General features: G+C 38.2%; 2 protein-coding genes across 3 annotated transcripts; both read left to right on the forward strand.

Annotated features, from left to right (window-relative positions):
* The first annotated feature begins 1,243 nt into the window (after nt 1–1,243).
* pla2g12a (phospholipase A2, group XIIA) lies at nt 1,244–7,139 on the forward strand. The gene is made up of 4 exons (XM_040024005.1): nt 1,244–1,642; nt 3,367–3,443; nt 4,181–4,346; nt 6,122–7,139. Exons 1-4 carry the CDS (start codon nt 1,423–1,425, stop codon nt 6,238–6,240), a joined length of 582 nt encoding a protein of 193 aa, XP_039879939.1. The 5' UTR covers nt 1,244–1,422; the 3' UTR covers nt 6,241–7,139.
* A 4,445-nt stretch (nt 7,140–11,584) lies between these two features.
* Nucleotides 11,585–15,759, forward strand: LOC120728811 (caspase-6-like). 2 transcript variants are annotated; one of them, XM_040024007.1, is made up of 8 exons: nt 11,585–11,751; nt 11,919–11,961; nt 12,592–12,625; nt 12,721–12,864; nt 13,478–13,554; nt 13,730–13,905; nt 14,337–14,484; nt 14,918–15,759. In XM_040024007.1, the coding sequence occupies exons 2-8, from the start codon at nt 11,955–11,957 to the stop codon at nt 15,151–15,153; spliced, it is 822 nt and encodes a 273-aa protein (XP_039879941.1). In that variant the 5' UTR covers nt 11,585–11,751; nt 11,919–11,954; the 3' UTR covers nt 15,154–15,759. The 2 variants fall into 2 exon arrangements, with proteins under 2 accessions (XP_039879941.1, XP_039879940.1); XM_040024006.1 differs by lacking the exon at nt 11,585–11,751 and adding an exon at nt 11,815–11,838.
* Nucleotides 15,760–16,561: the final 802 nt, after the last annotated feature.

Genomic DNA, 16,561 nt, shown 5'->3' on the forward strand with positions numbered 1-16,561 from the left:
AGTTAAAAAAAATATTATTTTTAACATTTCTATAACATTTAAATTACATAAATTCGAACGTTGGTTCTGGATCGAAGTAGAGAAGGCGATACAGACTAGTGATGTGTCGGTCGCGAACGAAACGGATCTTAGAGCCGACTCTTTGAAGTGAATGACGCGAGCTGGCTCTTTATTGGGAGCCATGGGGGTTTTTTTTTTTCTTTTTGTTTTTTCTCTCACCCTCTCTTTCCCAATTTTTTTCCGCTTCACTCCGCAAGCGAGCCTTGTGCTTTGCACTGGGAAGAGGGGGGAGGGGCAGTAGAGACACTCGCAGTAGCTAGGAACAGAGCAGGAGGGAAAGAGATCCAGGGACAACATCACATTAGAAAAGGTATAGTAATCATCCACAACTATTTTCGGTTGCGGATGATAAAGGATTCAGAAAGTTTATTCATGCACTGCAGGCCCATATGACAGAGAATGTGCATCTTCTTTTGTTTTCATATTTATATTTAATTGTGTTGTGGTTTGCAGTGTTTTATGTTGTTTCACTTTAAATTTGTTTAAAAGGAAAAAGCTGAAAATTTTAAGTTAAAATTTGAAATTTAAATAGTTGTTTTTTTTTGTATTATATGATTTATTTACTACATTTTATGTGGAGTAAATAAATAAAAGTATATTTATGATGGCCCCTAGAGAGGCAGCACATAAAAACTCCGAAGCACGCACAAAACACAACAGAAGTGCTCCAGGATGCTAGGGGCAGTGTTGAGCTTTTGTTACCTAGTGGCTACACAAGCCACGAAGTACCAACGACCGGATTTGGTGTGTGGTAGTAACAGGTAAATTAACTTTTTTTTTTTTTTTTTTTTCTTTTTTTCTTTTAAATTATTTGAATATATATGTGCTTTGGAGTTTGTACGCGCTTTGTCTCTAGGGGCCACCGTATATATTTATATATAAACATATATAAATAAAACCACTTTTTTTTTTTTTTACATTAGTAATTCCTTTTCTGCATAATTTTATATTTTTGTTAATTAAAACAACCTGAAGATTCGGATCTTTTTAGTGAGTCCAGCCGAAAGAGCCGGAAATCCCATTACTAATTTTTTTTTTCAAACTTTATTTGAAATTATAAAGCGAACAGCCAGTCATTCCAGTTCAGTTTGTACAGTAGACATACAGGGCAAATAAGAGTAAATCCCATTTCTAATATAGACAGCGCACTTTTTCTTTTAACGTCACCATAATTTGTTTACCAGCGGTCACGTGACACCACCAAACCCGGAAACGACATCATAGCTCATGCCACCTATGTGTTTTCGGAATGAAAACAAGCTAGTGTGACAGTTAAAATGCTATCAAGACAACGTATTTAGGAGTTAATCAAAACCAATGTGCAAGAAAACGCTGCTTTTTGGCCCTGACGATAAGTAGACCATGAAGTACCCCAGCTACATCTGTGTCTTTCTGTTGGGTTTCTGCTGTTGCGGATATTTTTCACGAGTGTCTGCTAGCAATCACGAGCCGGAGACTCCAGACTGGAGGATGACTCTAAAAACCATTCGTAACGGGATCCACAAGATTGACACGTACTTGAATGCAGCACTGGACTTGTTTGGTGGGGATGACGGACTGTGTCATTACAGATGTAGTGATGGTAAGCTAGGTCATTACTCCAGCTTTCAAGCTCTTTCTCCAAGTTAAGAATGGGTTTATGACATCTAGAGTGTGTAATTTAGGAATTTCCCTGTTATTAGTCAGGCTTGTAAATTAATTATTTATGCCACAACTTTCTCTTAGATCAGCTTGAAAAGGGTTTGCGTTAATTTAATAGTTGGCGCGACCATCTTCAGTCCTGTGTAGAAGTCTCAAACAACCCTCATCTCTTCATACTTTCTTATGAAAACAATGAGAAATGAATGCAGAAATGAATGAATTGAAACATGTGCAAACATACATGGAAATGCAGTATACAACGCAAAAACATAATTTGGAATCACCTGCATTATTCTTGAACACAGCCTGAGCTCTCTTAGATAAGTTTTCTTATAATTTCTTTGGGTCGTCTTTGTGAATATTTGTCCAGGCTTCTTGAAAGACATTCAAAGCTCTTTTCTGGATGTTGGCCTTTCCTTCTGTTCTCTGTCAAGATGATCCCACACTGCTTCAATAATTTTGACATCCGGGATCTGAGGAGGTCAATCCATGACTGATTTTTTTTACACTTTGTTTTTCTAACCAGGTATGCTTTACTAAATTGGTACTGCATTGCCAATCAGACGCTTTCCAGATTATAATGCGTGGTGGGTCAAAATGTGATGGCAATTTACTGCATATTTCCATCAGTTTCGAAAAGACCCAACACCACTGGCTGAAAAGCATCCTCAAAGAGCTTCCAGTTTGTTGTACTGATGGTTGTAGACACTCCCTGATGTACCTCTTTCCTGACCACCTCTGTATGTATTGACACCCAAAACATTTAAACTTGGATTTTTCATTCCACGAGACCTGTTCCCACTAATTTTCAGTCCAGGTCTTGTGTACCTTGGCGTACCACAGCCTTTTCTTCCTGTTTCCCTTAATTAAGATTGGCTTCTTGACAGGCATTATTCAGCTGAGACAGTTTTAGATGAGGCTTCAGCAAACAATAGATGGTCAGCTGATGCAAGATGTATCTCTCAGGTCCTGTGTTAGTTATGTCCTTTAAAAATAGCTAAAACTTTTCAGATACAGTACATCAGCTGTAGAGAGGCTTTTTCATGCGTGCCACTACTTCTTCTGTCCTGCACTTGTTGAGTTTCCCCAATTTTTTTTTTTTTAGGATTCCCTGAACGCCATACTGGTTTTTAGCTAATAGCTCTTTGGGATTCAACTTATGGATATAAAAATACAATCATAGGCTTGTCAAGCTGTGTTGTCTTTAGCATTTTCACAGATTCAATTATAGTAATGGGAACAGAAGCCTGTTGTATTTTTACAAGAAAGAGACTAAAAATACATTTTCATTTGGTGCTTCTTTGCTAAGTTAAGCTTCTTTTTTTTGCTCTTTTTTTTTGAGTTAAGACCCTTTTTTTGCGTGAATGGTGAAAATGGCCAGGTCCAAGGCTTGGACTCAAGATGAATGAAAAAGCAGAAAGACCTTTGAAAGACTTTCAGAAAGGCCAGAGAACTATTGCTTGAGACCACTTTAAAAATGACAAGAAAGTCTGGGTTATTGAAATTAAAATATAAAGAAATGAGGGGTGTTTCAAGACATTTGCACAGCACTATCTGTGGCACCGCTAGCCTTTTTTAATTATCTGTGAACATGTAACCTCTGACTGCAAGATAACAGATAGTTGAAGAGTAAGAAATCTTATCAACTTTGCTCCTGTCTCAAAGGGTACAAGCCGGTGCCTCGTCCCGGGTACAAAAATCCACCGCCCAACGGATGTGGTTCCCCCCTGTTTGGAATTCAGGTAGTTCAAAGCGTGTTGCCATGTGCATCCAGCATGCTGAAGGGCATCATTTTGTATATCATTTTATTTGTCTTATTTAAATACATTGAGTATACACACAGAAATAGACACGCAAGTCCATAGTACAAGCTGCAGTTTGTGTAAAATGTAGCTAAACTGCTTAGGTCAGTATTATTGGCAGTGTTAGCTCCAGATACATTTGCTTCAGAAAGTATTCACTTCACTTTTTGCACACGTTACAGTTCTGTACATTTATTCTTAAATGGCTAAAATCGGCATTTTGTTACCATAACATGCACTTAATAAATGTCATGTAATAATCCTTGAGATAGAAGAACACGTGTTTCAAATTTAATCTATATGACACAAACACCAGTGTATAAAAGATACCATAATACACGCTGAAATCCAAGGAAGTCTTTGAAAATATTCACAGTAAAATTCAAAGTTCCTGGACAAAGAGTTGACCAGAAATCCAAAAGTTTCTGACCACAGCGGGTCAGACCAGAAACTAACAGAATATTGCTGGAGTGGTCTGTAGATGATGAACAAGGCTGTAGAAACATGTTTAATCAATTTAATTAATACAGTTAATTGAATTAACTTCAGCAACAGAGCACAGAACTGCAGTACTATAACATTTACGTGCATCTCATTCTGGTAGTGTCCTTCTCTAGTCAAGTCCAAAACGTGTGCATAACCAACAGCTGCTGAGTAACTGATATGTGTTCATCCAGTTTGATGTTGGCATCCCGTCCATGACCAAATGTTGCAACCAACATGACCGCTGCTATGACACCTGTGGCCGGGAGAAACACGACTGTGATGAGGAGTTCCAGGTCTGTCTGGAGAAAATCTGCAGGAATGTGCAGAGGACTCTGGGATTGGCCCAAACTGTCCAAGGTAAGAGAGCAGTGGTTTAGGAAGTAATTTTAAGAGGTTGTGCAAAAAGGCAAACAGATTTTTTGGACTAAGTTTGCTTAGGTGCTACGTTTGGAGATCTTTATAGAAATGAATAGAAACTCAAGTAAAAAACAAATATATCATACCATAATATACAGTAGTTTTGCATGTCATACAATACAAATCTGTTACAACTACAACATACATATTTGCTCTCTAAATCACTTGTCTGTGTTATGATTTGATTGGCTTTATTGAACATGCCGCTCTTACAGCCTTGTAAGATTGTAAGAGTGCTACGTTAGTAAAATTAGGAGGTTACTTTAAAGAACCTGTGAATCACCCACAGCTTGTTACACAGGTGATAAAACACATCTTAAACAGGGGGAAGTGCACTGCTTCAATCTGTTTAGATTAGCCAGTTAGCCAGACTCACTGTCACCCCGTGACACTTTATTTAAACAGAGGCATGGTGTTAGTAACTCAGCTTTTACAATCCTAAGTTCCTTTCAAGCCTTTTTCCTGCTTTTTTCACCATTTTATTCCAGGAAGCAATAAAACATGCTATAATACTGCACAGGAATGATGAATATTCCAAATGACTTGAAGCAGTCATTTTAGTATTAATAAAGTTTTAGCAATATGCATACTATAGCTGTAGGGGAAAGGTGTAAATGGAGAAAAGCCTCTGAGACCCAGCTGTTGTTAATGGTGCAAAAGGCACTGTTAAGTCATTCTTCTATTATTGATAAACTGAAGAAATTAAGAGTTTTGTAAGTGGGGTGATCTAAAAATCATTTTTGCTGTCTTTTTGTCTATATTTAGGACTAGGGGAAAGACCTTAGTCAGCGATTAATTCTATAATTAATCACTTAATCGCAGCCTACGCTGCTGTGTCTGTGAATACAAAAGTTATTCATGGAGTTCTACGAGGTTCTGTATTGAGTCTGATTCTGTTTATATTACCAGTATGCATGCTTCCCTGAGACAGTATCATTAGAAAACAGTTTCAGTGCTATGCAGACTCCAGCTTTATTTATAAATGAAGCCTGATAAAAAAATTCAATGAGTTAAACTCCAGTGATGTATTAAACACCTGGATGTCCTGTAGTGTTTTTCTTATAAATTAAGACAAAACTGAGGTCATTATATTTGGCCCTAAGTTCTATCGTATTATCCTAACAAAGCACTTCACTCTCAGACTGCAGGCTTACTTGTTTTTCCTAGCGTTTCTAAAAGTTGAATGAGAGGCAGAGCTCCCAGTTTGAATTTGGAACTCAGACACGTTCTCTAGTTTTAAGATTAGATTGAAAGAGTTTCTTTTTGATAAAGTCTGTGGTAAAGCTTGGTCAGGTGACCCTGAACCACCCTTTCAGGATCCCTTGCTGCTGTTCAGGCTCCTGCAGGATGTAATGTGATACACTGTGAGCACTTCTTCTCTACTCATCTCCTTTTATTTAACCCCACAGGTTTATATGCCACCGCAGCATGTCATTACATTTTTGCCTTCTCTCTTCCTGTTTCTTCCTCTTTTCTTTCCACTCTCCTCTCACCCACAACCAGTCATTCGAGATGGCTGCACCTCACTGTTTCTTTCTGTTAAAAGGGAGTTTTTTTTACTCCCGACCATCATAAAGTGTTTGCTGTACAGTTGTTACCCCACAGTTTAAAGCACTTTGAGGCAGCTGTTACGCTTCGGTGCTATATAAATGAGCTTGAATTGATGTGAGCTGATTTTTCTGTTCATATTATTTCTCGTGTTGTCTGTTTTACAGCATGTGAGTCAGCAGTGACTTTGCTTTTCGATGCAGTTATGCACTTGGGATGTAAGCCTTACCTGGACAGTCAGCGAGCGTCGTGTGTGTGCCAGTATGAAGTGAAGACTGAGCTGTGACGCCACCACAGCCACGAGACTGTCAGCTGACCCTTTCAGAAACTCAACACTAACAGAAGGATGCTAGCAATAAACTTTCTGTCTTTCTTAGATGTTCTCAGGGATAGAGCTACTGGGTTTGCACTAATCTGTGTCTTGCCTCCTTTTTTAGATGGAGAGTGGACAATTAATATCTTTCCTATGTAATTGATTATTTATATATATTGTTCAGGGTTTCTGTGGTTTGCCTTTAAACCAGCAGTTTATTTTATATTTCTGTGAAGTCTGCATAACTTCCTCAGAAGTTTACATTAAAAAAAGACTGTGACCATGTTCAGTTTGAACACTTCTGACTGAACTGTTTTAATTCAATGGGAAAAAACTGTTTTTACCCCTCAGCTGTAAAAGGATAATGGGTTTTGTTTTGTCTTGTTTTGTTGTTAAAATTAATGTACGGTTCAGCTTTCCCTGCCTAAAACATGTCATTTGTTGACAATGAGAAATATATTAAGTATATAAATGTCGCTTCCAGTACCAAACCATTATTGGTTACTTTATTTAATTATAATAGATGGAGCTGTTTTGGGGTTTTTGTTTTTTTTGTTTGTTTGTTTTATTTGTTTCACCCACCCCCAGAGATCAGTTCAGCGATTTCTTTTAAACTCATCACAACCTGAGTAACCTGCTAGAGCTTCGTCTAGATTTCCTGAAATCGCTTAATTTTCAAGATGTCATTAGCAAATAGTGAACTGTAAAAGAAAACAGCACAGCACGTTTCCCTTTTCTGTGACAATAACAAGAACTTGTGATTAAGTTGAAAATGTTTATCTCTTCTGTATCTGAAGTGCTGACTGGTGCAGATGTGACTTTTAGAAACATCTTTTAAATTTGCAATAAAAATAGTTGTGCTTCAACTGTTACCTTGTTATCCATTGTTTTTAAGTAAATGAGTCTTTAAGTGTCTAAGGTGACATGTTTTAATCATATCTATATATATGTTGGATGAGGCCAGTGAATTTGCACAGGAGCAGATCCATCTACTGTTTGCAAAAGCCTCATCAGAAATGGTGTCAGTGGAAGGGTGGCTGTTAAGAAGCCATACTTAATGAAAGGAAACTGAGAACAGACTGGGGTTTGCCAGAACACGAGAACTGGACTAAAAATCTGAGATAACAGGTCTTGGATGTCATGAATTCAAATGTAAAATCTTTTGGTTCATTTTGGTCATCACTATGGATGAGGTCAGTAGAGCGATACAAAAGCAAGCGTCTACATTCATCTGTAAAACACAGTGAGGCTCTGTCATGGTTTTGTGCTGCATTTCAGTCAGTGGTGTTGGGAGTCTTGATAAAATTAATAATGCAGAAAAGTACCATTAAGTTTTGATCTACCATGTAATACTGGAAAGTGTCTTACTGGCATTAGCTATATTTCTCAGCGTGACAATGATCCCAAAAAGAGTCCCAGAAGTCCCAGTTCAATAAAAGCATACCTGCATAGAAAAACACACAGTGGAAGACTATCAATCATGGATTGGCCTCCCCAGAGCCCGGACCTCAATATTATTGAAGCAGTGTAGGATCATCTTGACATAGATTAGAACAAAAAAGCAACCAAGATTCAAAGAAGAGCTTTAAATGTCCTTCAAGAAGCCTGGAGAACTATTCCTGAAGAAGGTTTTATAGCAAGGATCAACCCAAATGAGCTTTAATTTACACCATACCTAAAAAATGACAAAAAAACTCAGACTTGGAGGTTGTCAAGCCGGTGATTGATGAGAGTGTGTTTCATTATTTTATTTCATATAAGCATGCAGAATGTCAAACCACACTCCAAAATGGACCAAAACCTGCATCAGACATCCTACACAGGTGACCCAGCTGAGGTTGATCAAGCCCTGACTTGTGCCCCAGCAGAAACCACCCACAGGTCAGCCCTTTTAATCAAAACCCAGCTTCACTCATGGTTTTAATGGCCATCTTCTTTGCCTCTCCTGTAATAAAAAACCTGATACAAAATAGCCAGCCTTTTTGAGCTGAGCTGACAGAGGGCCCTTTCCGTCTCTTCTCAATGGGCTCTTGGTACTTTGCATGTTTTGGCTCAATTGCTTCTTCCATATCCTCTTCTCAGGGCACTGCAAGTTCTGGCATAGTCAGCTGTTTTGTCTCTTCAGAGTAGAAGATGATCTTGTGTAAACCTTACCCCTTTGTTCAGATTGATATGTAACTGTCAGTCGTAGGCCACAGAGAGAAGACTTAGATCCTCAGTTTTGATTTTGGGTAGGGTTTCTTTCCAGCTTTCATAAAGGCATCATCTTTATGGTGATGGTAAATGCTTTATGATGGTAAATGCCAGACTGGCTGCTCAAATATATTTAGTCTGGTTTTCTGGTCTAACTAAAGCATAACATAACAAAAAAAAAAAAAAAAAAAAAAATCAATTAGATGTAGCATGATTTTTATACATGGGAAATAAACAGTTTAAATAAAGGTACAAAAAAAAACCTCGCTCGCTGTAGTGAAATTTTATTTAAGCAGAATAACCTTGATTACAAAAATTCAATTTAAAATTTTTCAGTTTAATCATTTTTTCATTAACTAAAAACGTTAAACAGTGTAACCTAAAATCATATATATCTTGATTAAGAGGATTTTACTTTTTCAGTTATTCCAACAAAAAACGTTTTCCTTTGGGCACATTTGGAAACACATCTTTATAATTTTATTAAAAACTACATTAGGGGAAGTGAAGAAGGGGAGACTTCCTAGAAACTCCTGAGAATATTGTCGTCATATTGGTTCCTGATAAGACTGTCAAGTTTTCACCTCATCACATTAAACAATCTTACATACTATCAGCCTGACACACACTGACAAAGCGTTCCTGTTTGACTTTCCACTTTTGATATCAATATTTAAAGTTAGGTAAGAAAACAGCGCTTCCTTGTGGTCACTCGGTAGCACTACAGCTTAAACGAACACCTGCTGCAAACTGCTCCCTTTAACCGAGAAGGGTCTGGCTACAGCCCAGAGGCGGAGCCAGACATTTGAAACACCCGGGGCTTAGCCCTAAAGGGTAGTATGCATGTGGGATTATTATTTTAGAAATGACTGAAAGACTGAAAGATTAATTGGCTCTGTTTTGAGTTTTGTTCAAAAAAGAATGACTTCATATAGGAAAAAATATATCACATATGCAGGACACCATAAACTAGTTTTTTAATTAAGCATCAAGGCAGAACAAAGTCGGGTCTGTATCAAGACACGAGGACTAAACCCCAATTCAACCAGACCAAGAACTGATCCAGAATTAAAACAGGACTACAACAGTTCAAAATCAGGACTATTTAGGATTTAACCAAGACAGAACCAGAATCAGAACTAGATGATAGTAGCACTAAAAATCATCATAGACCTGCACTACACTTGTTTTTTAAATTCTACCAAAGTCCACTATTTAGATTCAGAAAGGTTTATATAATTATTTAGCCTTGTTGTGCAAACAAGCCTGCATAACTTAATAAATATAGAATTTGAAAAATAGCAAACCTAAAAAGAAATACTAGGTACGAGATACATGAGTACCTATGATACGGTGATACTTTTGGTAAACAACCATTTGACTAACATGTGTGTCTCACCTGCTCTTGTTCCATCTCTGTTCTGTCCTCATTCTCCCTCTCTCTCTCTTTGTGCTGACAATCATCAAATATACAGTTGAAACCAGATATTTATGTACTCTTCAGATAAAAACACTTTTTTAATTGTAACATCAAATCAGACTAAATGTTAATTTTTTTAGATTGATAAATATAAAAAACATATTTGTTAATTTTAAGAGTAAAGAGAGAAACTGTCTGTATTTCTTAATTGCAAATGGCACCAAATTGTATTCAAAATTGAGCCACACTTATGGAGCTCCACAGTTCTGTTCCTGGTGTTTTGGTTGACATCTCTTGATTTTCCCATGTCACAGAAACAGGCTCTGTGTTTTGCCTTCTATGCATCCACAGCTGTGCCACCAGTTTACTCACATGGACTCTACTAACCTATCAGAAGCTTCTTCAGCTCAGAATGGAATCGTCTGTAGTTTTCTTATTAATTAACAATAAACTTAGTGTATGTACTCCTAAATTTGATGAAAGTGATAAAAAATAGACAGCTCTGTCTCTCTTTATTCTGACATTTAACTAATTCAAAAGATATTTCAATATTTATCCAAAACAAAACAAGTTTACTCTAAATTGATGTTGTACAGTAAAAAAATGTTCTTGTATTTTCCATAAAGTGTATGTAAATATCTGGTTTAAACTGTGGATATACTGCTGTGTATTGAAATCCCTCTTGGTTTGCATAGAAATATACTGAACAACATACAAAGCATAATATATAAAATAACATTTACCTGAGTTTTTTCTTTGAAAGAACCCTCTAATGTCCATTCTTATATTTCAGTACATAACTGAAACCGATTTAGTCGGGGAGGGTAAGAACTGAAAATATGAAATAAACACACGTAAGCTAAGACTCTAAAAAAATAGCATTTGTTCGGCTTTTCATTTCGCCATTTGTTGATTCACTTGAAGAGCAAGTAACGTAATATTGGTCAAGTGATCAGTTTGATATCAATCTTTCGTGATGCACCGTCATATTTACATTATTTGTACGGTACGAATGATTTGCTTTGGTACCTGCTCAAACTTAAGCTCTCCTTAGTATGGCTGGCTCCGTTTCTCCAACAGCGCACACAGGCGGCAGCTGCCCCGCCCTCTCGCTCAGTCGCTTAGTGCCTGAGCTCGGATCATACCAATATCAGGGGGGATTCACGCACAGTCGCAAATTCCCACAGTGTGCACTATGTGCTTCGAATATTGTGTGTACTTTTTGTTTTATACAGTTGTCAGCCAGACATCTAACTATGAAAAAATTACACTCCAAAAGACCCCGGGCTTCTGACAAAACAACCCGGGCTTAAGCCCAGTAAGCCACCCCCACGCTCCGCCCCTGCTACAGCCAGGTGCTCTTGTGGGCTTTAACCACCAAGAACAACAGCGGAAAGAAACGCATGTTGTGTCAGGTGATCACGTGACAGGATGAGGCAAGGCGATAATGACCCAACCTCTTTAGGCCAAACAGCAAAAGCAAAGATTGAAGAAATATTTGCTTTTGAGAAACTGGGTACAACTGGGTACAACATGTATACTGCAGTGCAAGTTTGGCTGTCAGAGCAGGCCGTACGCACCAAATTTTATAATGTCAACTGAAGTTTGTCATTACAGGCTGTTCAAAGGTCACACTGACTGTGGGTCTGAGCAGGCAGTTGAGTTGCAGCCTCTGTGTCCGTATCTGCTGCTGGCAGTAGAGACACCTCCCCTGCCCTGTAGGAGCACAGAACAGAGTGCTGCAATCCAATGAGATTCCGTTGGGCGGGGCTACAGCCTGGTTCTTCATTCATGATTTAATCTGGCAAATATGTTTTTCTCGCTGTGTCAGTCAGAAGAAAGGTCTAACAGGGCAGAAGACTATTGTACAGGTAACAGATTAAGATTTTTGTTTTAAATTGAGAATAGACGTGTGACCCATACAGGTGCTGTCACACCTTTGCCTTAAATTTGATCAGGTCAGTCACCTTTTGAATCAGGTGCCTCATGTTGTATCATTTACAAAGTGAAAACTTTTGTTTCTTTATGACCTTCCCAGGAAGTGTTCCTACACAGACGACCACAAACTAACAATATGACAGGTGAGCATTTCAATGCTACAAGCTTCTTTTGAAATAGGGAAGAGAGAATATTCCTACAAAGAAAAAGTGAAACAAACTGTAAAACAAAGTCAACAGGGTGACTTTAATCATCCACTTAACTTTCCTTTTGATTTGACTGTCATGTAGATAATAATTATAGTAAATATCATTCAAAGTGACTTGATGTCTTGAGGAAACTGACCTGCATAAATCTATAAAAGTGCTTCATATGCATGAATGGATATCCAACAGTTTTCCCCTAATTACCTGTGCTGGATTTAATAAAAAAAAAATGAAAATAAACAAATCATAGCTGCATGAAGGTTATTGAGGTTGGATTTTGCTGTGTCGCAGAAGATATACAGTTTATAGAGAGACAGCAGCATTCATGTCAAGACACCTTAGTATAATACATTTCTGCCTCAATGCCAGACACACCCATTCTGTAGAATGGGTGTGTCTGGCATTAAGTGCTGCACTAGCAGCACTTATAGCTCTATGGTTTAACAAAAAAGAATATTGCAGCATTTAAATAAGCTGTAAAGTAAGATTTGCATTATTACACTGCATTATTATTTTGTAATTTTTGCACTGGTTATTTACGAATGTGCTTTTTGATAATGTGCACAGAGAACCAAAGACAGAATGAGGCCACCATTGGAAGGTAAACACTATTAGCTGGAAAATCTTACTTTATTCTGGTACCAGACACTGAGAATGTTGCCTGCATTTACTGCAAATTGTTTACTCTAAAATCAGCTCCTCGGATGGTGCAGAGGAGTACCAGATGGGCAACAAACGACGAGGTCTTGCACTCATTTTTAACCAGAAAGACTTCTTCTGGCGCCTGGAACTGCCAGAGAGGCGTGGAACCAATGTTGATTGTGACAACTTGGAGAAAAGGTACAACCTCCTAGCTATCTGCTGAAGAATGAGGAAACCTGTTTTTGGCACAGCTTCATGCTCAAGAGCATGCCAGCATGTGTTTAGAGTTGTTGATCATTTCTGTGGTAAAACTGAATCTTTTTCTTCTTTACTAGTATCGCCCCAGGGCTGCAATCTTTTACCTCTGTGCCCCAGGGAGTGCCAAAGACAATGTGTCATATGCTATATTTTTATTTTTAAGTTCACAGAGAACTTGGTGATTGTTTTTCTTCTTAATAGTGATGACCCTGATCACAATCCCCACTACAGAGTGTGATCGTGGCCCTATAGAGGTTGATTTCACACTGGTCCAAGTTATTCCCACTGCATCAACAACTGAAGAGATGGTTGTGGATTTTAGAAAGAATCCTATGACCGTCTCTCCTGTGGTGGTAATAGATGATGCTTTGGAGTGTCTGCACCAGCAGAAGTGCAGTTGCAGTATAATTTATAGCACTCTGAAAAAGGTCCAATCAATCCTGATCCGAGCAGATCCTTGTCTAAGGAATTTATATTGCTAATAAAGAACAATAAAAATATTTTTGACCATTGATCTGCTAAACTAATCAACTCATTTTCACTTTCTGTTCAGACTGAAGGATCTAAACTTTGAAGTGAAATGTTACAATAACCTCAAGCTGGAGGCAGTCCTAGATGAAATCGCCAAAGGTACCCACATAATCATTTGTTTCTCTCAAATGACCAGCATGCATCGAGATGGACAAAGAAAATCATCACCATAGTTTGAGTTCTTACATAATTCAATTTGTTGCTTTGCTGCAAAAATATCTTTGTCAAATCCAACTTTCGCTGCAAGTTTAACAAGTGCTTGTTGTCCCACCAGCTGCGGAGGAAGATCACTCAGATGCTGATTGCTTTTTGCTCGCCTTCCTGAGTCATGGAGATGATAACCACGTTTATTGCCACGATGGAAAAATCAGTATCCAGGAGATCACGTCCAAGTTCAAAGGGGACAAGTGCCCGGACCTTGTTGGAAAGCCAAAGATCTTCATAATACAGGTACAAAACACAAAAACCCATACGAGTCCATCAGATTAACCTGGTGTAGCCATTTTTTAAAGATTCAACAGGTTTACAGTCATTCCAACTCATAACATAGTCATGAGTCTCAGTCTGGATGTTTTGTTGTGTTGCCTTCTTTGGGATGAGAGTTGGGTAAACAAAACTGTCTCATATGTGCCAGAAATGAGTTCCACCACTGCTGTGTCATCTGCAAACTTGACATTGTGGCTGAGCACTTATAAGAGAGTAGAGTGTGCAGCAGGGGGCTTATAACACATCCCTGAGGAGAGCCAGTGTTGAAGATGATGGGGAAGGAGGTGTAGGAGGAAGTGAAGTCTGTCAGTCTGTCTTCTGTTTGTCAGAAAGTCCAACAACCAGTTAATTTGATTTAATTCAACTGGAAACCAATGTTTATCCCCCATCTCCAGGCATGTCGCGGAAAAGAGTTTGATGTGTCAGTTACAGTGACCGAAGCTTCTACGATGGAGTCTGAAGAAAAGGTGTTCATGGATGCCAGCACCATACAGACCCTCCCTGCTGGGGCTGATTTCATCATGTGCTATTCTGTGGCTCAGGGTGAGTCTTCTGGCATTTGACTAAACCTTTTTATTTTTATTTTGACTGAGAGGAGATATCAAAGACACAAAGCAGAGTGTTTTTTTCCATAAGGTAGAAATGTGATGTTAGTATTATTTTAAAGGCTAGACTTCTGACAAATCTTCCCTGCTTTGGTAATGCTCTGAGTGTGTCACTGTCACTACAGTGTCACAAACTATCCAACTCTTGCTATACACTGTTTGTTTATATGTGCTTGTAAGCTCATTTATTAGTGAGCAAAAACTGAACAAATGCTTCAATAGAATTTTATTTCTTAAGTGAAACCATAAGAGTCAGCTTAAATAAATCCTGGTATAAAATATTTCATAGCCCTCAGAAAATCTGTCCTCTTTACTTTTACCTCAACATCCATGTTCATTTTTGCCGTTTTGCTGTTGTCATTATTTGTTAGGCTACTACTCCTTCCGGGAGAGGGAAAACGGTTCGTGGTATATCCAGGATCTCTGTCAGCTGCTTCAAAAGTATGGTGATAGCCTTGAATTCACAGAGTTACTCACACGGGTCAACAGAAAAGTGTCACTGAGGAATATTCCAACACCATGTCAACCAAGATTTATCGGGAAGAAGCAAATGCCTTGTTTTGCTTCAATGCTCACCAAGAAACTTTACTTCCAACCAAAAAAGTAACAATGACACACCTCAGTCTCAAAATGATCAGGTTTATATTTGTTGTTCAACTATGTTGTTCTGTGTCCCTATTACTTTTAAGCTTTAGTGCTTGAATTGCTTTAAAATTGCATGCTGATTATGAACCACAGTCTTTGTAAAACTACTGTACTGAAATGACTCTAGAAGCAACAGAATGATGCTTTATTGCACAGAAATACATTCATTTTGCCTTATTTTATATCAAGTTCAGAACAGTTTACAGTGGACCCTTCCACCGAAAAGTCAGGGAGTCTTGGCGGTTGAGTCAGTTTCGACTTTGTCTTTGAGCCAGTTATTTTTCAGGCGAGACAGCTTAGCAATCAGGAAACGAAATCAGGATTTTTGTACACATTAGTTTCATCCTTACATATCTCACTGTAAGCCTCAGGGATCCAGTAACATTAACAAACTGTCTAAACATTACGTAATCACAGTGTTTCCTCAAGCTTACTACTTAAAAAAAGGGAATTTCTGTTCTGTAATGTGTATTTGCATTTACACACTGACAGTGTATTCTTTTGCATTACTTTAATGATTTTATGGATTTTACTTAGTGCTTTGCCCTCAATAAAATTTCTAACTTTATTAGTTTTCATGCATTAAGTGTGTATATGTGTGTGTGTGTGTGTGTGTGTGCGTGTGTGTGTGTGTGTGTGGATTCTCTTATTTGTCCTGAAGTGGTTTAGAAGCAGGTTAAATGAAAGCAAAACTGATTTACAGCAAAGAAGTAAGTTTTATTACTTTGGTGCTCCACATCAAATACAAACAACAAAACAGGAAGGAGACATTACTACAAAATAAATCAAAATGCCACCAAAGTGTCAGTTCAAAATATGAGTGTCTTCCACGTCGAAACCACTGAGGTGACTTGGGAAACAGTCCGTGCTTGTCATACTCAGTATGAGATAAATGCCAGTAGCCAGTATGTTATGTGTTTTACTTCCTTCTTTTCCCAGTGTTTGCACTGAGTAAGAAGTCAACAGGCTCGTTCTGTCTGTCATTAGATTGAGATTATAATAATCGGACAATCTAACTTGTGATTTAATCTTTAGCAAAGTCACAAATCTATACAACTTGAATCATCCACAAAAACACTTTTCATGTCTTTATTGTGATTTAAACACTGAGTAAGGATTCATTATCGATAGTAAAAAGGTAAGTGTCCTCTTGACTTTTCCAAAGGTCAGTTTTTCAGGGGAGACTAACAACCTACCATCCTGAATGCTGCTGTGAAACAGAACTAAATTTGCCTATCATTGAGTGATGTAAATATTCTGCTTTCCATAGATGGGTTGTGTACTGTCACACGACTGCCAGTCAACTAAACACAGCAGAGCATGGAGGAGGGGGCGGAGCAAAGCGTGAGAGGTGGGGTGTTTGCACAGAC

The sequence above is a fragment of the Simochromis diagramma genome, unplaced genomic scaffold (assembly GCF_900408965.1).
Source record: "Simochromis diagramma unplaced genomic scaffold, fSimDia1.1 OVJJ01000302.1, whole genome shotgun sequence".
NCBI classification, from domain to species: domain Eukaryota; kingdom Metazoa; phylum Chordata; class Actinopteri; order Cichliformes; family Cichlidae; genus Simochromis; species Simochromis diagramma.

What these genes read in the sequence shown, in the direction of transcription:
- pla2g12a (XM_040024005.1), top strand. Translation starts at nt 1,423, where the DNA reads ATGAAGTACCCCAGCTACATCTGTGTCTTTCTGTTGGGTTTCTGCTGT. An exon ending in CCCCCCTGTTTGGAATTCAG is followed by an intron (nt 3,444 to 4,180) that starts GTAGTTCAAAGC and finishes GTGTTCATCCAG; the next exon opens with TTTGATGTTGGCATCCCGTC. An exon ending in ATTGGCCCAAACTGTCCAAG is followed by an intron (nt 4,347 to 6,121) that starts GTAAGAGAGCAG and finishes TCTGTTTTACAG; the next exon opens with CATGTGAGTCAGCAGTGACT.
- LOC120728811 (XM_040024007.1), top strand. An exon ending in AATGAGGCCACCATTGGAAG is followed by an intron (nt 12,626 to 12,720) that starts GTAAACACTATT and finishes CTCTAAAATCAG; the next exon opens with CTCCTCGGATGGTGCAGAGG. An exon ending in GTGCTATTCTGTGGCTCAGG is followed by an intron (nt 14,485 to 14,917) that starts GTGAGTCTTCTG and finishes ATTATTTGTTAG; the next exon opens with GCTACTACTCCTTCCGGGAG.